Source organism: Medicago sativa, chromosome 2 (assembly GCF_051527215.1).
Source record: "Medicago sativa cultivar Bolivia chromosome 2, Bolivia_mono, whole genome shotgun sequence".
NCBI classification, from domain to species: domain Eukaryota; kingdom Viridiplantae; phylum Streptophyta; class Magnoliopsida; order Fabales; family Fabaceae; genus Medicago; species Medicago sativa.
Genome location: NC_140750.1, coordinates 83,473,712 through 83,497,018, shown reverse-complemented (window position 1 = coordinate 83,497,018; position 23,307 = coordinate 83,473,712). Strand labels below are relative to the sequence as shown.

At 34.0% G+C, this 23,307-nt stretch overlaps 2 protein-coding genes across 4 annotated transcripts; one reads left to right on the top strand and one right to left on the bottom strand.

Moving 5' to 3' along the window:
- Positions 1-2,936: 2,936 nt before the first annotated feature.
- LOC146951628 (calcium-transporting ATPase 9, plasma membrane-type-like) lies at positions 2,937-16,336 on the top strand. 3 transcript variants are annotated; one of them, XM_085747634.1, is made up of 33 exons: positions 2,937-3,422; positions 3,535-3,651; positions 3,731-3,770; positions 4,459-4,577; positions 4,665-4,796; positions 4,892-4,981; positions 5,219-5,288; positions 5,733-5,803; positions 5,887-5,970; positions 6,053-6,130; positions 6,210-6,281; positions 6,625-6,708; positions 6,821-6,903; positions 6,996-7,104; positions 7,197-7,252; positions 7,369-7,411; positions 7,500-7,583; positions 8,460-8,600; positions 8,827-8,892; positions 8,994-9,092; positions 9,292-9,402; positions 9,699-9,866; positions 10,130-10,189; positions 10,375-10,539; positions 10,720-10,836; positions 12,641-12,739; positions 13,922-14,059; positions 14,149-14,249; positions 14,828-14,873; positions 14,980-15,108; positions 15,600-15,707; positions 15,795-15,886; positions 16,026-16,336. In XM_085747634.1, the coding sequence occupies exons 1-33, from the start codon at positions 3,201-3,203 to the stop codon at positions 16,129-16,131; spliced, it is 3,300 nt and encodes a 1,099-aa protein (XP_085603760.1). In that variant the 5' UTR covers positions 2,937-3,200; the 3' UTR covers positions 16,132-16,336. The 3 variants fall into 3 exon arrangements, with proteins under 3 accessions (XP_085603760.1, XP_085603762.1, XP_085603761.1); XM_085747636.1 differs by lacking the exons at positions 2,937-3,422; positions 3,535-3,651; positions 3,731-3,770 and adding an exon at positions 4,184-4,234; XM_085747635.1 differs by lacking the exons at positions 2,937-3,422; positions 3,535-3,651; positions 3,731-3,770 and adding an exon at positions 4,184-4,251.
- Positions 16,337-17,005: 669 nt separating this feature from the next.
- LOC146951627 (uncharacterized) lies at positions 17,006-20,620 on the bottom strand. Its single transcript, XM_085747637.1, has 2 exons — positions 17,582-20,620; positions 17,006-17,498 (listed from the first exon to the last, which is right to left on the bottom strand). The coding sequence occupies exons 1-2, from the start codon at positions 20,460-20,462 to the stop codon at positions 17,149-17,151; spliced, it is 3,231 nt and encodes a 1,076-aa protein (XP_085603763.1). The 5' UTR covers positions 20,463-20,620; the 3' UTR covers positions 17,006-17,148.
- Between the last annotated feature and the right edge of the window lie 2,687 nt (positions 20,621-23,307).

Here is a 23,307-nt window from a genome sequence, read left to right as displayed (position 1 = left end):
TTTTCCACCAAAACATGGGGAAAACTCATTTCAGATTATAGAATCCAAATATCTCGTGGCCATTTTTGTAAAAAAAAAAAAAAAGGCACGCAACCCACTAAAATTGAAGGCAATTGCAAATTGTGGCATGTATTCTCTTCAAATTACTTGGACAGGCATTGAAATTGGGAAACACACATCTTTCTTCACTGAATCCTCTTTCACAGTTCCCGCCTCGTCTATTGACAACAATTGATGGCAAAAGTTTTGAAATTTCTAATCTCAACAATGGCAATTAAGGTGATGTAAACAAACGAATGAAACATGAAGACATGTGCAAGGAAAAGGGTATTATAGTAATAAACTCGGTGTCTAATGGAGATTGACTACAAAATTTAATTGAAACTTTTAAACAATAATGATATGTGTGTGTAACGAAAGAATGCATATCAAATGAGTTCCCGAGATAGTTGGCCCATTTTGATGGTTTTGGCTTTCGTGTTTTATGCCATTCCGCTGTGTATTCCATCAGGTACTTCATTTTCATTGGCTAAGCTTGTATTTGTGATACTCTGAAGAGGTTTCCTGTCATGAAATATAGCAATGCTCAATTTTAAAATGGTTTAAGTATATCAAATTATTAAGTGTGTTTTTTAAAACAAGAGGGGAGGATTACTTTCCAAATTCTAGTCGTCACCCCTTTCTTCTTATTGTCAACTAAAGATGAGTGTTTTAGGGTCAATTTTGACTCAAAATCACTCATCCGAATTGTTTTCTATTCTTTTCTAATTGAACAAGTGATTTTCACATATTTTTAGTCTTCTATCATTTGTTTTTGTGATTTCGACATCTTTGCACGATTTTGTTTGTTTTGATTTTCCGTTTTTGTGCGATGTGGTTTTTGATTTTTCATCTTAGTGAGGTGTTTTTTTAATTCAGGTTGAAAGATTATTTTTGATCAAACGCAGATCCAATCAATGACTTTGACGTCGTCAACGTTGCCGATCTGAAAACATGAGTATTCCGGAGACTTGAATATAATCATATTTGTAGGCACATGCATTTTGTCATTTTATGTTATTAACATGGATGATGTGAGTTTGTTTGCGTGAATGAATATTTTGTAAAAAAAAAAAAAAGAGGAGAGGAACGTGTAATATCACAATTACTCAAGGGAGAGGAACATGTATTTTACTCATCATATTATGCAACTTACATCACAAAGATGACACGACATTAGGGATCATCAAAGCATGTAGTCTAATCTGTTGTCTCCATAGATTTTAACTTTTAAGTAAAACAATGTTCGTGGGAGACATAAGGATCATGAGACATCCATATCCATATTTAATGAACCTACTTAATATCCATTGTAACAATGAATCGAACACCATTTGTACCTTAATTTGACGGATACTTGATTACTTCCTCTGGTCCTAAATATAAGAGAAGATTCTTTTTTCAGGTACATTGAATAAATGATGTATTTAGTTCATATTATGGTCTAAATACATTAATTATTCAATGAACCTAAAAAAAGATTCTTCTCTTATATTTAGGACCGGAGGGAGTACTTTAATAGATTAACGGAGAGAATGACCCCACGGTTTTCAAGTGCGTTTGTTTCAAATTATATTTGTAGATTTCTAGAAATAAAATAATAAAAATATTATGATCACGTCCATGTTTATTAAATTTTATTTCCGAGAATAAAATGTTACTGGGAATAGAAATTTTTCTCGAAAGAATAAGGTGGGAATAAAGTTCCATGAAGATGGAAATAAATGCGTGTATAACTACCTATTATAATCCTTATTTTTATGGTTTATGATAATATTATAATGTTAATCAACCATCTTTTCTCTAAATATATTAGAATAAAATTTTCATCTTTATACTACAAGAATATTTATTCCTAAGAATAAATTTGGTAAACTTGACACAAACACACCTAAGAAAACACACATAATGGAAATGTATCCGAGTAAAAAGTTGTTTTGTATGAAAAATAACATAAACAAATTTGAAACACGAATTTATTGATCGAATAATAATTATGATCAAAACGAAACACTGATGTAATGCTCCACGTAATATTTGTTTCATATGAGGAGACAAATTTGAAATTGGCCGAGTTTTGGAATTTCAAGGTGACTAATGTGTCGGGGTTTAAGATGTTTATAGTCTATGATTCTTGTCTTTTGACAAAGTTAATTAGAAACTAGACATATTAATCAATTACCGTCATAAAAGCAACTTCTAAACTATTCTAATTATCCTACCCTATATGGATGTAAGATATTTAATTTTAATCCCTAAAATAAGAAGTAAAATGAATATTATATATAGAGACACAAATTTTAATATGAAATGGTTTTTCAACGACTAAATCGAAACACCTTAGGAGTAAAAGTAAAAAGTTATACATCTGTAAAGACAAAAACAAAAACAAAAACAAAACAAAAAATACAATTTAGAAAGACTAAAAGCAAAATATGGTCCATAAAGTCTAGTTCAATTTGTCATACCAAAATTGTTAGGTTGAACAGATTGATCGTCTTTATCCAAATTCGAACTTGAGATCTCGTGGTTGTGTGTGAGTTTTGGAAGAGTAATATATGATTTTTGTTCAGTATAATTTTACAAATATACATTATATAAACAAAACTGCAAATATATAATACAAATAAGGCACGGAAAAAAATAGGAAAATCTTTTGTGTACACCTCAATGGGGGGTGTATACACATTGAGATAAAGAGAAAAAAAAATAGTAATATGATATGTGTAATAGATTGACGATATTATGGTGTTTAATGAGTGCAGAAAAATAAATGGTGTCTAAATATTAATGTCGTAAAAAAGTAATACAAGTAAATGGTAGGAGAAACAAAATGAAAGTATAAAGGAGGAGGATAAATGAGAGTGCACGTGCACGCAAGCGTGTGCCTAGTTATTAGGCAGATGATTATGCATAGATTTCATTCAATAAATAAAATGTAGATAGATAGATGGTGTTTGTTTTGTTTGGGATGACTATCTATTTTTGGTGAAAGAAAGAAAGAAAGAAAGAGAATGTATTAACATTCCATCTAGCAGTTAATTAATAATAGTATTTGCCAACAATAGGCATTGAGAATGGGAGGGAGTTGTGATGATTCCGATTGATTAATTACTAACTAGAATTTAAGAAATTTGCATGCGAATAAGAAGAAGAGGAAGATGAGCAATAGCATGCAAAACATGAAGACTACTACAGGTTCCACATCCCATGGTTCATCCTCATCCTCCAATGGTCTCCTCACCGTCACCATTGCCAGCAGCACTCACCCTCACGGCCCTGCTGCCAATGACGATGACGACGACCTCCTCGTTGATCCCGACGATCCTTTTGATATTACACAAACCAAAAATGCTCCTCCCGAGACCCTCAAGCGTTGGCGAGTATGCATGCATTTTTCTATTATCAATTAATTCTTCTCCATTTGCATTTGCATTTCCATTTCAATGTGTGCTTGTTTCATTCATTCATTTTTCAATCTGATTGATTTTGCAGCAAGCAGCATTTGTTCTCAATGCGTCGAGGCGTTTTAGATATACTCTCGACTTGAAAAAGGAAGAGGAGAAAGAACAAAAGAAAAGCATGATTAGAGCTCATGCACAAGTCATCAGAGTAATGAATTATTGCCACAAATTCCTTAATTCTTTATTGCTAATCTTATTTTCTAATCCATCATCAATTCTTCTATTAGGCTGCTTTGCTTTTCAGAATGGCCGGTGAACGCGAACTAGGTATAACTTTTTACAATCTCTCTTTTTCACCACCTGCATTCACTTTATTTCCATTTTTCTTAAACTTACCAAATTGGAAACTAGCACTAGTACCAGGCGGTATCTGCATAACTAGTTGTTAGGAAATTATTTCGCTTTCTTTATCGTTATAAAATGTTCAATTGTATATATTTGTCATTCGTAGATAGATATGTGGTCTAGAATCTAGATACTTGCGCTGGATAAGTGGATATATATGTTTTCTTTAAAATAAAAAAAAACTCGGTATGTGGTCCAAAGATCAACTAATCCTGGGGACAATTTCCACCATCCACCAATGGGCGGTCAATTTAAAGCTAGAGTAAAGCTTTTTGCTCTATATGGACTTGCTCACAGAACTGGATATATATGTTAACTAGTGAACGTCATCCAGCAATCACCGTTATATAATTAATGTAATATGACTTGCTTTTAGGTCCTGCCTGGTATTTGCCCTATACTCGTAAGTCTCTATCAAATTGAATCTTGGTTAACCCTTAAATAGTTTCTGTTTATGCTAAGAACGATTTGTTCCTTTACTTGTTTTGGTTCATTGTTTTACGAATAAATCTAAATTTATATAATTAGTTTCGGTTAAAGCTTAGTTATTTTGAGTTATGAAGAGCTTTTCAAATTGCTTATAACATTAAATTAATATTTTGAATTGCAGTAACAGGTACATCAGTGGCATCCACAATAACTCCAGGTGGTGACTATGAAGTTGGACTCGAACAACTTGTTTCAATGTCCAAGAATCAAAACATTTCTGCTTTACAACAATATGGAGGGGTAGGTCTACTTCAACGTAATTTTGTGTCGTATTTTGTTGAAGCCGTCTGGTTTTCTGATAATATAATGTAGTGATGTCTTATTCAGGTTAAAGGCTTATCAGGTTTTCTAAAGTCAGATTTGAATAAAGGGATTAGTGGAGATGACGATGATCTATCAAAGAGGAAAAATGCATTTGGAACTAATACATATCCTCGGAAAAAGGGTAGAAGTCTTTGGGTATGTGATATTTTTAATTTTTTTTTCTTTTAAAAAAGTTAACATTGTTGAGTTAATTCCTGTGCTGGTACTAATTCTTTACAGTTGTTTTACAGAGGTTTCTATGGGAAGCTTGGCAGGATCTGACCCTTATAATATTGATTATAGCAGCTGTAGTATCATTAGTGCTTGGAGCATATGAAAAGGTGAACTGCATATACATAACACGAAAAAGTGAACTGATTGTATTTTGTTCACAATAGATATTCACTGTATTTTTTAATTTTTCATTTTGTTATTTGTATATATTACTTCTTTTATTTTGGAATCTTTGCCTTCTTTCTGTCTTGGCAGTGCTTGGTTTCATTGCAATTATTCTTTCATTCTATTTAAGTTTATTTCCTCCTTGAAGATTTACCTTTATCTTTTTTTGTAATGGCCAGGGTTGGGAAGATGGATGGTTGGATGGAGGAAGCATTGCTTTTGCAGTTTTACTTGTCATTGTAGTTACAGGTATTGGAATCAACATTTTAATGAATATATATATGTATTTAATCCTGACCAACATTTGGTTGGTGTCTTGCATGAACCATTACCGTTATAAAAGAAACACTGTTTTTATTAATCAATGTTCTCTTGATAAACTTTTTACTTCCACTTCTATAGAAGTCAAAATCACCTTTCCCTTCCCCTAACAACTTATGTTATATTTAACCTCATGCATCAATTAATTTACGAATGTAAGACATTTTAAATGTATCACTTGAGTGAATCGCGTCATACTTTTGATCACATCTTTTAATTTGATAGTGTGTAAACAATTAAAAGGGACAAGTATGAAACAACTTTGTGATTGGTATGATTTATTTATAAAGAATATTAAAATCCCTAAGGAAGAGGTTTGGAAGGTTCTTACTTTATTTATATTAACTTTATGTTGCTACTTTTGTCTGTCAGCTGTCAGTGATTATCGGCAATCTCTTCAGTTTCAGAACTTGAATGCAGAAAAACAAAATATACAATTGGAGGTGTGTAAAATTATTATATTATTAAAAAATAACATCACGTGGAAGCTGAACTGATCGATCATGTACTCATAAACTTGCTACAGGCCATAAGAGGTGGCAGAACAATAAAAATATCGATATTTGAAATTGTCGTTGGTGATGTACTGCCCCTTAAAATAGGAGATCAGGTGAATTTGAGTAAATCTTAGTTTTTTTCTCTGGTAATTGAATTATTTTTGTTCTACATTAATTACTCTATTGATATCTCAGGTTCCTGCTGACGGAGTTTTAATTACTGGTCACTCACTTGCCATTGATGAATCCAGCATGACTGGTGAAAGCAAGATTGTATGTTCCTGGTATCTTCTATTGACCTAATTACTAGTTTTTAATCCTTATTGAGTTTTAAGCATCGAGTGTTCTGTAGGTTCACAAGGATCACAAAGCACCATTTTTTATGTCAGGCTGCAAAGTAGCAGATGGAGTTGGTTCTATGCTGGTATAATATGAAATTATATTCTTTCTGCTAGTCTGCTTGTTATTTGATGAGTAAAGGCATGATTATTTTCAGTATTTGAATAACTATAGTGCGACAGGTTTCTGACTTATAAAGTTTGTTGCTGCTCATTTTATTCTTTAGCTGCATGAATGCTAATATTTTCTTTAGAAGTTTATCTTTAAACATGACTTACTACATGGCATCATCGCGTCATTTGATTCATGCGACTTACTCTTAATTGGCAGAAAAAGACTTTGTTGTTATGTTTTTATGGTATTTAAGCACAAGCACAAAATTCTTTTACAATTCTTATACCTTGACACTTTTATGCTTCCATCTGTAGGTAACTAGTGTTGGTATAAATACTGAGTGGGGATTGTTGATGGCAACTATCTCAGAGGACACTGGAGAAGAGACTCCACTACAGGTTTCCCCTGCCCTATACAAAACAAATAAGGATAAAAGCTGTTGCTTTGGCTGTACTTAAAGAAACCTACTTCACCTATATGTTAAAACTTATTTTTGTTGGTATGTAATAGGTACGATTGAATGGAGTAGCAACTTTTGTTGGTATTGTTGGGCTTACTGTAGCTATAGCTGTTCTTGTAATTCTCTTGGGAAGGTAAACATAGATTGATCTTTTCGATGTACTAACTTATTGATGCAAGCTCGATGACAACTTTGATCAGCTCTGTAATGATTTTGGAATGTTAGATACTTTTCTGGCCATACAACGGGTTCAGATGGAAAAGTGCAATTTGTTTATAAGGTGACTAAGATCGACAAAGTTGTAGAAGGGTTCATCGCAATTTTTACCATTGCTGTAAGTGTGATTTATAACTAATGTTAAATACATTATTTTTTTCTTCTTTAATTTTTTGTAATAGTTTTTCTCAACTAAATAGAGTCGTGCAGGTAACAATTGTGGTTGTCGCAGTGCCAGAAGGTTTACCTTTAGCAGTTACCTTAACGTGAGTACATGTTGCTAGTTTATTTCGTTGTACAATGCAAGATGTAGCCAAAAACTAACCTGGCTGACGTTTATTCTAATCTCTGTAATTTACAATCTCATCAACTTTAATGACAGCCTGGCATACTCGATGCGGAAGATGATGGCAGACAAAGCTTTGGTAAGTATCTTATTTTCTCCAATACTCTTGTAATTTTTGTAACAATTTGTGATATTTAGCGTTAAAACATTTCCTAACAATGATACAGGTGCGAAGGCTATCAGCCTGCGAAACCATGGGCTCTGCTACGACAATTTGCAGTGATAAAACTGGAACTTTGACCTTAAACCAGGTGGGTTCTGTGATCGGAGGATTGGATAGTCCAAGAGGACTCATGCCATAATTTAGATTTTTTCTTGTGAACAAATGCTTTGAGTTATTTAATTGATGCAGCTCACATTGGTATTGGATTTTGTTGAAATAGAGTGAAAATGAGACAGACATATGGTTAAACCTTGTGTCTGAACTACACAGCGAAGTCTTTTTTTTTTTATAGGCTCAAAGCAAAAATTACAAATATAAATACAGGCGATTCTATCCCTATTTACTTGATATGATATGCCTATACAATAAGTACATATATCAGAATATATTTTCAACAGATTCATTATAGATTGATAATCTCTTCTCTCTAGAATTTTCAGCTTACATGTGGTCCATTTATGTTTTTGTTGAGCAAACAAATTTTAGATTTCCGAAAATTTAAACACTGTATCACTGCAAAGATTAATACCGTTGGCGTTTTTCGGGCTTCTATATGGTCGGGAGAAGCATACATTATGTATTTTATTGGGGAAAACTCAAGTCCCACATAGAATAAAGATAAGGCCTGAAATGCGTTTATAAATTGTTAGGCTCAATTTAAAAACCTAATTTATTTAAATATAATATGGAAAGAAAAAGAAAGATAAGGAACTCGTCACAGATCTACTGGTCAATGAATGAATTATTCAATTTTTCATTTGGTTACATTAGAGGTGCAAACACATAGGTATAAGAGAAAGATGGCATAGTAAAGGATTGAAACTCACCCAATGCCTAATGAGCTACAAACTAGTTAACAATGTCCATAATTTTGTTACATGCTTAATATATCTAATAGGCTTTTATTTATTTAGAATCCTTGAATTATCAGGATGTGACAGTGGCTTATATCTTGGAATTGTAGATGACTGTAGTTGAGGCATATGCTGCTGGGAGGGAGAAATTAAATCCACCAGATGACTCGTCAAAATTGCATCCAGAAGTTTTATCTCTGATAAATGAAGGCATAGCACAAAATACAACAGGCAATATTTTCGTTCCTAAGGTATGTCTTGCCTTTGTACTTAATTTTAACAACTATTATGTTGTGATATTTGGCACTTGATTACCCCAATTAAGGATCTCGTTATTGTCCAACACCAACAGTTTCTTTTGGTCGGTTGGATTTATTATTTGAGAATCTTGATTATTGTGATTCTTATTTCATGAATGTTTGCATCATAGAATTATTAGCATTGCTATCTATGACTGTGGTGTACTTGCTTTGGCAGGATGGTGGAGAGACAGAGATTTCAGGATCTCCTACAGAGAAGGCAATTCTATCTTGGGCTGTGAAGGTACCCTCCCTGTTTTTTTCATTTATTTCTTTTTTATTTTCTTCTCCATTCCTTGATTAACGTATTGATTTGAAGTTAAACTTATTGAATTCTCGTGGCAGTTGGGAATGAATTTTGAACTTGTCAGATCAAGATCAAAGATTCTCCATGTCTTCCCCTTTAATTCTGAGAAAAAGCGAGGTGGTGTTGCTGTGAAACTGGTAATCACTTGATAAAATTGTTTACCAACTCATCCTTTGATTAAATGTATATTTATCAGACATAAATATCCATTGCTTTGTGCTTTTGATATTTTTGCTCTCACTTTTGAACCTATTTAGTCTCCGCACCTGCATTTTTTTTGGTTTCCATCGGCTTTCATGTGCTAATCAGAAACGTTTGTTGTAATCTTCTTGGCAGGCGGACTCTGAAGTGCATATACATTGGAAAGGAGCTGCTGAGATAGTTCTAGGAACATGTACCCAATATCTTGATTCAAATGGTCAGCGGCAATCTATTGAAGAAGAGAAGGTTAGGAATAGCAGCTTCAAGTCATAGAAAGTTTGAGGGAATTAATATCATTGAACCGAACAAAATGGAAATATGAAAAACATTTTATTTTGGTTGATAGCTAACCCAAATTTAAACACCGACACGCAAGGCTACCACCTAACAACTTTATTAATATCAATGAGGTTATAGTGTTGTGTCAAGTTAATCTGATTGTATGCAATTATATATCAGTACCTAAAATATAGCAACTGATAGCAGTTCATAATATTTTCAGCACTATTCTAAATGTGTAATATTCATTTAATAATCTTCAGGCATTCTTCAGAAAGGCAATTGATGACATGGCTGCCCAGAGCTTGCGTTGTATTGCTATTGCATACAGATCATACGAATTGGACAAAATTCCATCCAAGGAGGAGGATTTAGACCAGTGGTCCTTACCCGATCATGAACTTGTTTTGCTTGCTATTGTTGGAATAAAGGTAAAACACAAGTTTCTTTCACCTGTAATGTGTTACAAATTTGTTTCCCCCATAACTTGCAACTTTATGAACAATTTAGTCCTCAATCATTATAGTAGGTAGCTACTAAGATAGTTTTTAATATCACAAGTTGTGAGGTTGAAATTATTCTTTAGTACAGAATATGTTGTTGTTAAGTATCATGTTCTGTAGCTCGCTTTGTCTTTATTCTTTCAAATTAATCCTGTATATTCCTTCTAAAATTCTTTCATCTGAATGTCCAGGATCCTTGTCGCCCTGGAGTCAAAGAGGCTGTGAGATTATGCACTGAGGCTGGTGTTAAGGTTAAGTTTTCATATTGATCGAATCAAACAACTAGATATCGTCATATTTAGATTGCATTTCATTGAAATCATTAAGGACAGTGTTAGAACATGGCTTTGACTTCATAACTTGCATGAGTATTTCTCGAAAATCTAAAATCAAGAAATCCCAACACATCGTATGTGTGTGAACTGTGAACCCATAGGTACGCATGGTTACTGGGGATAATCTTCAAACAGCAAAAGCAATATCTTTGGAGTGTGGAATACTGGTTTCAGTTGAAGATGCAGTTGAGCCAAATATAATTGAAGGAAAGACATTCCGTGAACTCTCTGAAAAGGAAAGGGAACAAGTTGCTAAGAAAATAACTGTATGATTCTTTCATTTTGATTTCTCGTTATACTCATAAGATATATGTACTATAGAGTGTTATTCATCCATTAAATAATCAATCCTACACAAGGAATACCGTTCAAGCTAGTGATCCATACTATATATTTAATCCCTCGGGTTTGATTGTCTGCACTTTTTATTTGCAAAATATATATAGGTGATGGGAAGATCATCTCCAAATGACAAGCTTTTGCTCGTGCAAGCACTGAAAAAAGGAGGTGAAGTTGTTGCCGTCACAGGAGATGGCACTAATGATGCCCCTGCTCTTCATGAGGTCTGTATATTTCTTGGATGTACAGTATTCAGATTGAAAACTCCAAAGAATAAATAAGTTACTTGATACTAGTGTAAAGAAATATTACAATTTTTTCGATGAATTTTTGTTAATTTATTTTTTTGACTTAATTAAGTTTTTGATGGTTAAAAATACAATGTTTTTAAGATTATATTTGAATTTTATTCAATTTTAATTCTTAAATCCAATATTTTACAAAATAGCGTTAACTAACTGCTGGGTATCTAGTGATGAAGTTGAGTACTCGAACACGTTTTACCCTGAGAGAGAGATATTGAGTATTGACCCAATTTTTTGAGATAAAGCATAGTACTCAGACTTCAACCTAGGGGGAAGCCTAACTGTCTGTCAAGTGTGAGTGATGAAAAAGTACACATTAGCTCAAAATAAGCTAAGTGAAGATGATAGAATTAGAAACATGCATATATAGAAAAGCCATATTGATTTTGTTAAGAATATGCATGGTGCTATGTTCATTCTCTATTGTTTGTTGCTTGGCCCATTACTCGACAGATTATGCATAATGCAAAGGTGAGGCTAATGTTGTACATGGTGACTCAAACTTGGAGTTATGACTCAAACACCAATGGAAATATGAAAGAAAATGAAAACTGATAATGCCTTGTAAAGAAAAAGTACCTCCATTTTATGAATAATTTATGTTCGATGCAGAGACCAAAAAGTCGATTTATCAAAGGTACAAGTTTGATTAGCGATTTGGGACCTTGTTGTGAAGAAGAAGATTTTTAGAAGTAGAGATGTTATATTTTTTAGGATCAGGCAGCTAAATATTCCAAACAGTATGAGAAAACTTAGTCAAAGGTCAAACAGTAGTTGTAATCAGAAGTCGTCCCCTATGGTACGCCATGATGATTTAGGGGGGCAATCTGTCCAGAGAAATCATACTGAAGCCAATGATGTGTTCAAACACAATTTTGAGTAGTTTGGTATAGGAATCATCAAAGACTAATAATACACAACTATTATGGAAAATCATATTAGTTAACCTCAACTACAATGGTAAACCAGACAGAGACAACCATCTACTAAATATTTTTCAATGAATATGCAACACTTAAAGAATAAGAGAACCTCAAAGCTATGTAGAAGCTACGGCTAACAATGATATGAAAGAATGAGTGAACACTATGCAAGAGGAGATGCAATATTTTGCATAAGAACCATACATATGATCTCATTGAGCTACTAAAAGGGAGACAAGCCTTGAAAAACAATTGGGTGTGATGACTCAAAGCTAAAGAGAGTAGCTCGATATCGGGATATAAGGCTTCAATTATTCAAATGATGTAAGGAAAATAAAGATATTGGTTTTGAAGAGATATTTATCTCATAGTGTATGGTCATAAAGAGATAGACAACTATTTCTATTATAAAGGTCGACCAAATCATACACTTGATGAGGATATTTTGCCGTATCTTATTTCAAAAAATGTATAAATTATAAATTCATACTACAATATAAACTATAGTAGCGAATTTTTATTACGAAGAATATCATATACTAACAAGATTCGACACAGTTGACAGACAATTAAGAGATCTATCTTCTAGTTAATTTGCGGTTCACCTAAAAAAAAAACACCGCTGCATTCAAATTAAAATATATGTAGACATGCTAAAATACAAATCATCAAATTATTTAAAATGGGCTCACAAATTAAAATATCTACAATGATACTATTGTTCTTATTATAGTTGATATCTTGTTCTCCTTCAAAAAAAAAAAAAAATTGATATCTTGTTTTACTATTTTGCATTTTAGGCAGATATTGGTCTTTCTATGGGCATCCAAGGAACTGAAGTTGCAAAAGAAAGCTCAGATATTATAATCCTGGATGATAACTTTGCATCAGTAGTGAAGGTAATGAATTATTCGGTTTAGCAGCAGTAGTAAATTAATTTTTTTCTTTTCTGTCTGTGATTGGTACACCACTTCATATGCACAAGTAAAACGTCATATGGATTTCTTATGCAGTTGTTTCTTTACCTTCACTTATATGTTAATTAGGAAAAATAAGAAAACAGATTTTTCTGATTATGTTTGAGTGAGTAAATAAACTCAGTAACCATGATATTTATATACACTTCATGATTAATTACATGTTATGTTTATAAGGAGAAATAATTACAAGTGCAACTTCCTGAACTCCCCAAGTACATGACTCTAACATAGATGAACCTAAGACTTAGAGTGCTCCTATTTCGAATGGGAAACATACATAAATCTGCTATTTACAAAACTACCGTTTAAGTTGAATGAATATGTGTTTTAAAAATTTGAGCTACTCGCTCGTTTGGTGAGAATATCTTCAAGTTGACCTTGTGAGCACACATACAGAGTGCAAATCAGCCCACTATCGAGCTTCTCCTTTATGAAGTGTCTATCAACCTTGATAGCTTAGTTTGTTCATGCTGAACTGGATTACATCCTATATTGATTGCTGACTTGTTATCACAGTAGAGCTTCATAGGTCTTTACCATTTGATTTTCAAGTCTTCTTAAATAATTCTAAGCTAAAGTAATTCACAAATGCTGTGTACTATGACTCAAAATTCAGCTTTAGTACCAGAAGGTGATATGATACTGCATTTTGACTTTTACTCCTTCAAGTCACAAAATTTCCTCATAGAAATGTGTAGTACTAGTACCTTTTAGTGGATCTCCTATCAACAAAAATCAACCCCGCATAGTTAGCATCACTATAAGCATTAATTTTTTTTATCCACTAATTTACCTTTTTTATTGCACCTCAATCCACACAACTACTCCACTAACTTTTACTAGTATATTAACAAGGGTACTTTAGTTAAAAAAAAAAACTCATTTTGGTACACTCAATGATTTTCTTAAGAAGTGTACATTACTTTAAAAGACACTTAATATGAGACAAACGGAGTTGTAGTTATGTGCTTGGATCAATGGACCTGGAGCACCAAAAAGTGACACAGCCGTGCCATTTTTATTTTTATTTTTAAACAAATAAAAATGGGGAGTCATATGCACTTTATTCATTGTCTAAGATGTGCCATTCACTCTGTATAGGTTGTTCGTTGGGGACGTTCTGTTTATGCAAATATTCAGAAATTTATTCAGTTCCAGCTCACTGTAAATGTTGCTGCTCTTACTATCAATGTTGTGGCAGCTATATCTTCTGGTGGTGTTCCTTTAACCGCAGTACAGGTACCTCACCCTCTTTTGTTGAGCTTTGTTGTGTGTATGATTCAAACTAAAAATAAGAGTCACATCTGATGTACATGTTCTTGGTACAGCTTCTGTGGGTCAACCTTATTATGGACACACTTGGGGCTCTTGCTCTGGCTACTGAACCACCAACTGACAGTCTTATGCACAGATCACCAGTTGGCCGAAGGTTTGGATTGATTGGCTTCCTCACTATATTTGCAGCTTAAGCTTAATAGTTAGTACTCTTGAACCTGCACGGTGCTGGCTAGCACATAAAAGAAAACACACAAATCTATCACTTGTTGCTCGCTCTATTAAACATTATGAGTTTTTCACAGAGAATGCAATGAAACAATCTTTCTTCCCCATAAAATAGTATTGATAGTGACAAGTCCAACGAAATACATCACAGAAAATTTGGCCATTCTCCATGAATCCCTGAACTCTTTATTTCCAAAAAGCATGATAATGAGTGAGAGTGAGAAGAAAGGAACTCACTGTTCTTCATCATACCAATAAAGCATGTGATTATCTGAGTTTACACCGTGCACCCTTGTGTCTTCATCTTTATTTTTGAGTAAATTGAATTGTTTTTCCTCATGTTTATTGTGAAACTCCCTCCATTTTTACGTTTATTCAATCGACTGAATTTAAAATGATGGCATTTCTATATAATAGAGGTGCTGCTGACTGAGCTTATAGTTGATTTGGGCTTTGAACTAACCTTTTGCGCAATTTTAGTATGATCTTATGTTTGGCTTGCAGGGAACCTCTTATAACAAATATCATGTGGAGGAACTTGCTCGTACAGGTAAAATATATTTGATTCCTCAGACACCTTTTAAAATCATCAGTGAATTGGAAGTAGAAGAAACTAAAGATCTTACTATTTAACGATAATCAATTTGGCATTGCAGGCTATTTATCAAGTGACTGTTCTTCTGGTTCTTAACTTTGCTGGTGAAAGTATTCTACATGAAGAATCTGAGACACATGACTTAAAATTGAAGAATACTATAATTTTCAACGCATTCGTCATGTGCCAAGTTAGTACATGTTAATGAAAATTTGAGATATTTGGTCATGCCCTTGCTTATTATTGTGTAATTGGGTTTCTCAGGGATTTATGGATTAAACCCCTCTTCATTCTCTCATCTACCAGACTCTCTTATACTATGTTTGGATTGGTAAAAATAAATGAAATGTAATCATAGTATGTTCCATTGTTTGGATCGTTTAAAAAGAGTGAAATGGAACATTATGGATTGTATTACATCGCATTTTATCCATTGTCCTCCTAAATTTGAATGAAAGGGGTGGAGTCGTTTTTTTTTCTCTGTCTATATTTTTCACAAAAATATCCAACAAATGAAATGGTAACTTTATTCCATTTCATTCTATTCCACTATTAGATATCTAATAAAGGCTAGTTGGAATCATCAAGTGGTATTCTCCCCCTATACAATTTCAAGAACCTTATAATCTAGTTAGTTCATCAAACTCTTATTTAACAGTTTTATAATGTTTCAACTGACAGATATTCAATGAATTCAATGCTCGAAAGCCAGAAGGGATGAATGTCTTCAAAGGAGTGACTCAGAACCATCTCTTCGTCGGAATTGTGGGAGTGACTTTTGTACTTCAGGTAAATAGGCATATCATTCATTATTTTATTTATTTTCTTAGTTAGCAACATTTTGAATGCATCTATGTCTCTATGTTAAATTGATAGATAATCATCATCGAGTTCCTTGGGAAGTTTGCAACAACAGTGAGGCTGAATTGGCAGCAGTGGCTTGCTTGTATTGGTATTGGGCTGGTCAGGTTAGTACACTCAACTGTAGAAGGTTGATTATCCATATTGATAATCATTTTACAATCACAAATTAATAGTCATTCTTCCCTCTCAATATATCTTAGCTTCATATGATATTACTAACCGGCTGATTTTTCCTTCCAACAGCTGGCCACTTGCGGTTATTGGAAAATTAATTCCAGTTCCCAAAACACCAATGTCACGGTCCATCTTGAGGGTGTTTAGGCGCTTGAAGAAGTCTCGTACTGCATAATGAGTTGCAGAACTTATAACCTGCAATTCATAGTAAGCTAACTAACGACTGACAGGACCGTACATATTGCCGAGCTGAGTCTTCTTTCTAGAACTTGTAACATACTGGATATTCAACATATATAGCAATCAGGTCACTTTTAGACTTTAATATACTGTATATTCAACATATATACAATCATATAAATTTTTGACAAGTTCTGAAATGCATTTACCATTTTTCCCCCTTTTTTTTTTTTGGGTAGGGTGGAGTGGATCGTTGTCAAAATTCCAATAGTTAAAATTTGAATTGTTATGTTTTTTTCTGAATCAAATGAGTTTTCATACCATTTGTTGTGCGATTGGTATCTCTGTACATTGAGAAATGAGTTTCCATTTCTGTTCAAATTAATTCTAGTTAACGGACTCATAAGTTTCACGAGAAATGTTTTATGGACACACAATTTGACATTCAACAGTGTAAACATTGTTATTTTCTCTCACCTTAATTTGAAAAATAATTAGATCCCGAGTGTATTTTGTACGAAGGTTGATATACTATTGCATTCTGTGTGTTCAAATAAGGTAACTCTTTCTGCAATTTATCAATACAAATACAGTATTCGTAATATATTAGACTTAAAACACAATTCACTAAACAACTGTGTGCGATGTCTCATATTTCTATTCAATTATTTAATTGACAAACATGTTTATAAACTTACAAATTTAAAGAATTAATTAACAGGAGCAATATCACTCTTACGCGCGATGCTGATATGGATTTACATATCTGCAGTTTCTAATGATAATGCTAAAATGAGATTTTTTTTTGTTTTGAATGGACGAAAACATGGTTTAATAAATAAAGGTTATCTCAACTCAAGATCATAACATTGTTTCAACAAGAGCTAGTATTATGATAGTATTCACCAGATAAAGGGCCAGCCGACAAAATTTGAAGCACAGTGCATACAACAAAAGGACTATCCCTATCAATATCATGATCATAGATAGAAATTAGATATGTTTTGAAAAACTAGCCCTTCTTACTTATTTTCTGTGGATTGGAATCTGATAATTGCTTGGTAACATCTGTCATTGTTGGCCTCTTGCGTGGATCCTTCTCAGTACATGTCAAAGCCAGCATAAGCACTTTGGTAACATTTTCCATTATATTGGTATCTAGAAATTCATTTACAAGGCTTGAATCAACAATTTGATTAATTTCTCCTGTTTCACTCCACATCAATCTAACCCAACCTACTAAATCAGTACCCTCCATAAATGACGGATCTGCTACCTTCTTTCTGGTTATCAGCTCAAGCAAAACTACTCCATAGCTGTACACATCACACTCCCTACTACTTACTGTTCTATAAGCATTCTCTGTCACAAGCCAACACAAACATGTTAATCATCCATATGAGAATTTAGAAAAGAAAAGAAACATTCAATCAATAATTAGTTACCTGGTGCAATATAACCAATTGTGCCCGGCACAGACAAGGAAGGGTTTGATGTAGAAGACTGGTCCAGAAGTTTGGCAATACCAAAGTCGGCAATGTGAGGCTCCATATCAGAGTCTAGAAGTATGTTGTTTGGTTTGATGTCTCGGTGCACTATGGGAGGATCACAGTCATAATGGAGGTATGCTAAGCCGTGCGCAATTCCAATGGCTATCTTATATCGTACATTCCATTCTAAGGACGGTGCTGGTTTGTTTTCATGCAATACATCATAAAGGCTTCCATTTGGCATGTAGCTATACAGAATAAGACCATAATCTTGTCTCAACCAAAAGTTTTCCAATTTGACAAGATTTCTATGCCTAATCTGTCCAAGGGTTTGAATTTCTCTGACCATACTCATGTTCTTACCTTTGCTGGCAGCAAATGCCAGCTTCTTTACAGCAAACGCTTTGTCTTGACTTACAAGGGCTTTATAAACAACTCCATGGGCTCCTCTTCCAATAATATACCGATCACTTAGGTTCGATGTAGCCTCCATGACTTTGTTAAGAAGGTACGAAGGACCTCCATTATCGGTGAAATGGACTTGCTGCTTAGATTTTCTGCCATAAGAAAAGATATAAACTAATCCCAGAAGAAGCAAAACAACAGATATTGAGGATCCTAGAGCTATCATCACAATTGCAATTTTACTGAGGCCTTTGTGATTAACTGTTTTGTTATCACATGGTTTTAGATATCCGATTTTGGAGCAAACCAAGCTATCAGATGGTGAGCAACTGATACATAGCCCAGGATTCCCCAAAAATGATGACAGGGGAGAATTGAGCAGCTTCATTAGCATCTTCGGAACAGGACCCTGAAAAGAATTGTATGAAATATTGATTTCAACCAATGAAGGGAGGTCATCAAGAACTTGTATGCTTCCTGTCAAATTGTTCTGAGATAGATCCAGCAATTGCAAAGTTTTCAGTTTTCCAATTTCCACAGGAATGTCGCCTAACAGCCCATTAGAACTTAGATTCAAACCATAGATCAAATTCTGCAATGCCCCAACCGATCTAGGAATTCTCCCACCAAACATATTGCCACCAAGCCCTAGTTCAGAAAGATCTTTGAATGCCGACAAGAAATCTGGAATGCCGCCACTAAAATGATTCTCAGTCAAAATTAATGTGTTTAGCCTTGTCCACCTCTGCAAACTTGATGGCAATGAACCATTTAAGAAGTTAAATCCCACATCAAACTTGTCCATTTTGGTACAATTTGACAGCTGAAATGGCAAAGGTCCTTCTAAGTTGTTGTGATCAAGAATCAAAGTCCGAAGATTCACAAGGTTTCCTAACTCTTGTGGTATGCGCCCACTAAATTTGTTCCTTGACAAAATTAAATCTGTTAGATTTGTGCAGTTTCCTAAACTTGATGGAATTGTTCCGTTGATTTTGTTGTTGCTGATCTCCATGAATAACAGATTGGGATTAGTTTCGAAATGAGGAAGAGGCCCAGTAAAGTTGTTTTGTTTAAGAATGACCCTTCTTAGAGTTGTGCATCTTCCAACATCAAGAGGTATGCGACCTTGAAGTTGATTGATGCCCATATTCAAAACGCTTAGCTTTCTGCGAAAACAAAGATTGGGTGGGAGGTTGCCGGTGAACCTATTATTTATAAAGTCTAATTGCAACAAACTGCTATTGATTCCCAAACTATGAGGTATGACTCCAGAGAACATGTTGTTAAACAATGAGATGTTTTTGAGGTTCTTGAGCTCTGTCATCTCCACAGGAAGTTCTCCGGAAAGACTGTTATTATACACAAGCAGATACTCAAGACTATGAATCTTCCATATGGCAAGTGGAATTTCACCACTCAATTGATTGGAAAACAATTCAAGGTCCTGCAGTTTACTCAGCTTTCCTAATTCACTTGGAATGTTTCCCTCAAGTCGATTGGAATACAAATGCAATCCATTCAAAGACTTGCAGTTACCTATTTCAGGAGGTATTTTACCGGACAAATGGTTCTCAGAAAGGTGTAGATGATTAAGGTTGGTGAGCAGACCGATGGAGGATGGAATAGTTCCAACCAAGTTAGACTCAACAGCAGCAAACTGTGATAAAGCAGTACAATTCCCAATGGCTGAGGGGATGCCTCCACTAAAAGCATTGAATGAAATATCCAAAAACAGTAAATTTTGACAAGCGGAACTAGAACCGAATGGAATGATACCTGTTAGTTTATTGGAGGCAAGATTTAACCGAAGAAGATGGTTTAGACTAGTGTGGGGGATGACACCCTGAAACTGATTTTCATTGAAATACAAGTCTTGCAGTTGAGTACAGTTCCCAATGGATGATGGGATTATACCGGAGAATTGGTTTTCTTGGAGATACAAGTAGCGAAGTTGAGTGATGTTGGCAATAGTAGTTGGAATGGAACCAGTAAGTTGGTTAAAATGGAGATCAAGAAAGTGAAGGTGAGGGATTTGAGTTAAGAAATGGGGGAATGGACCAGTGAGTAGATTAACAGAAAGGCTGAGATAGGTGAGTTTGTGGAGGTTAGCGAATGAGTAAGGTATTTGGCCGGTAAAGTAGTTAGAAGTAAGGTCTAAGTAGGTGAGGTGTGTGCAATTAGCAATTTCAGGTCGTAGTGGAGCATGAATGTCACAATAGGAAAGGTTGAGAGAGACTACACGGTGAGTGGAAGGGTTGCATTTGACACCTTCCCATGAGCATGGTGTTGAATGAGATGGAATCCATGTTGAGTTTATGGAAGGAGGAACTACTGATGTCCAGTGGGACATGAATGACAAGAGTGCTACCCCATCTGAGTTGAGTGCACAAACAGAATACACATGCAATAAGAAGAGAACAACAAGTCTCATGGTTTTTTTTTGCAATGCAATAGGGGGAGAGAGAGAAGAGCAGAAGTGTTAATAATAATATAATTTGTATGAAGCGGTGGTGTCTGTCTGTGTCTGTATTTGTGTCAGTATTTGTATCTGTCTCATTGGTTTGTCATTACTCTCATAAATGCTACTCCCTCCGTCCCGGAATAACTGACTCATTTTCTAAAAAAAAGTGTTCCAAAATAACTGACTCATTTCAATTTTCAATACAACTTTCATCATTCCCAATACAATATAACACTAAATAATACTACTTTTATCATTCCCAATACAATATATTTCACTTTTCCCTTTATTTATATATTTTTCTTAATCTGTGTGAAATGAGCCAAAGGGTCAAATAAATTGGGACGGAGGGAGTAGTACTTATTTCTCTGAGTTCACACTTACTACTATACTTCTTCACATGCATTGCCATTCACATTCATATCTTGTTCTCTTCTTAACTTTTTGACTGTATTTATTAGTATTAGTTACTCCTCCTTTTTCCCGGTTCCACACTTCACTTTCTCAATTTGTTTGGAGTTATTATTCCACTAAACCAACCAGGTTCCTACTGGGTCAAGTCAAGTCAGGTGGGAAAGACCATAATAGAGTCATATGCGGACCTTTCTTTATGTTTACATCCAAACAAAAACAAGTTGGGTGGATTTTCGATTTTTTTTAGTAGAAAGAAAGCCCATATTATTTCTTCAAATGTTGCATTTTCCAGTTTCTTAGATTTGCTTTCATTAATTTATTAATTAAACAAAGACTTCCTTTGAAGAAAAAATATTAAACAAAGAATTTTGTCACATGAACCGTGTCCTGCACTTTGGTCTCTAATATAGAATAAAATATAAGTAAGTGGTTAAAAAGTTGTGCTAATGTTAGCCTTACTCATTTAAGTACAAACTTTACCACAATTGCATCCATGGATGATGATTCAAGCCTACTTTGGCATTTTGTAACTTGAGAAGATTAATAACATAAATAAAGGCGACAAAAGTGTTAGGTACTTTTTCACTCCTTTTCTTTTATTGACAAAGGTACTATTATCTTTCATTCTTCTTCTTCTTCTTCTTTTTAAATAAAAGAAAGCTAAACTAAGTCACTCAAATCAACATAAGAGATAATCGAATCTTATATCTTGAAGAGTATAGTTTCAAGTTAACACCATCAGACCAATTCAAATGGATTCTTACGGTCTTATTTTTAACATTTATATATCTCAAATTATATATACTTTTAAAATATCGATGAAACAATAATTATTTTCAACCATCTTATTTTCTTCCACTAATATACAATTGTTTATTACTAGTATATCTCAATTCGCTTAATTATTTCACTAACTAGTAATAATTAATAAAAGTGTTTTAGTTAAAATAATTTATTTTATCATTAAAATCAACATAATTAATCATTTGTTATAAAAAAAAATTATGACTTTATGAGAGACTTATGAGACAAGTGAAATGTTTTATGGGAGATGTTAACGAGTGCCTCTGGGACACCTGTTAACAGTCTTAAATAGTAACTTTTTTATAAAAACATATGTATTTAATGTATTGAAAATTAAACTATTAACTTTTTTAAAAAATAATTTTCTAATAAGAAATGCTTAAAGAGTGCTCCGGAAACACTCATTAACAAGACCCATTTTTTATATAGAAAAATACGATGTCATCTGACCTATTAAATTTGGTGATTGATAGAAGACAAATTTTCATTCACAGACCTAGCTCAGATGTGTGTGATGCACTCAGGATGGCAATTGGACCCAGATCCAATGGATACCCGCAAAAAATATCCACGATGGGCAGGGTAAAACCCCGCTTTAATGGGTATGGGCACGGGTCCGGGTAATACCCACAAATTTTAATGGGTATGGGCACGGCACGGGTAAGGGTACTATATTGCCCAGGCCCGCAACCCCGCATATACATATTTATATAATATCATAAATAATTTATTTATTTATTGTGTATAATTAATTAATTTATTTAGCTATTTAAGCCTATAACTAAACTTAAACAAAAAAAACTACTCCCTCCGTCTCACAATTATTGTCTCTTTAGCATTTTTTCTTTTTCTCAAAATAATTGTCACTTTACAATACCAATGCAGCATTTATTACTTTTTTCCACTATTATACCCTTATTTATTGAATTTCATCCAACTTAACTACTCCACTAACTACAATTAATAAGGGTGTTTTAGTAAATGTTACTAATTTTACCATTGAAATCAACACAATTAATCATTTCCTTAATAACCGTGCACAAACCTTAAACGACTAATATTGTGAGACGGAGGGAGTACTTAATATAATGACAACTCCATCATGCCGGTGTACAATTGTTTAGGGATATTTTGGATGTTTTTTAGTTCACTAAATACTACGATTCGAACTATTTTTTGAGTAAATTTTAAAAAATTTAGACCGTAGTTTTATTTCAATTATGATGTTTTTATTGTCTTTTCATAGTTAAAGTGCTGGTAATGGGTGCGAGTATGGGCCCTTTAGGTACCCATAGGGTATGGGGAAGGGCACTAAAGTTGTTGCTCACGAGGATACGGACACGGGTACGGGTATTTTTTACAAATGCGGATATGGGGATGAGCACCATAGTACTCTACCCATGGATATGGGGATGAGCACTATAGTACTCTACCCATAGGGTACCCATTGCCATCCCCGCACTCAATTGAAGAATTTGGACCATCTCCTCCGCTAATTTATCTCCAACTTTCTGTTTTTTATTATTTTTCTCTCTTCACTTGGTTTACATGAAGAAGATGGAATGATGGAAGCAGCGGATCAAAGCCTCTCAATTGA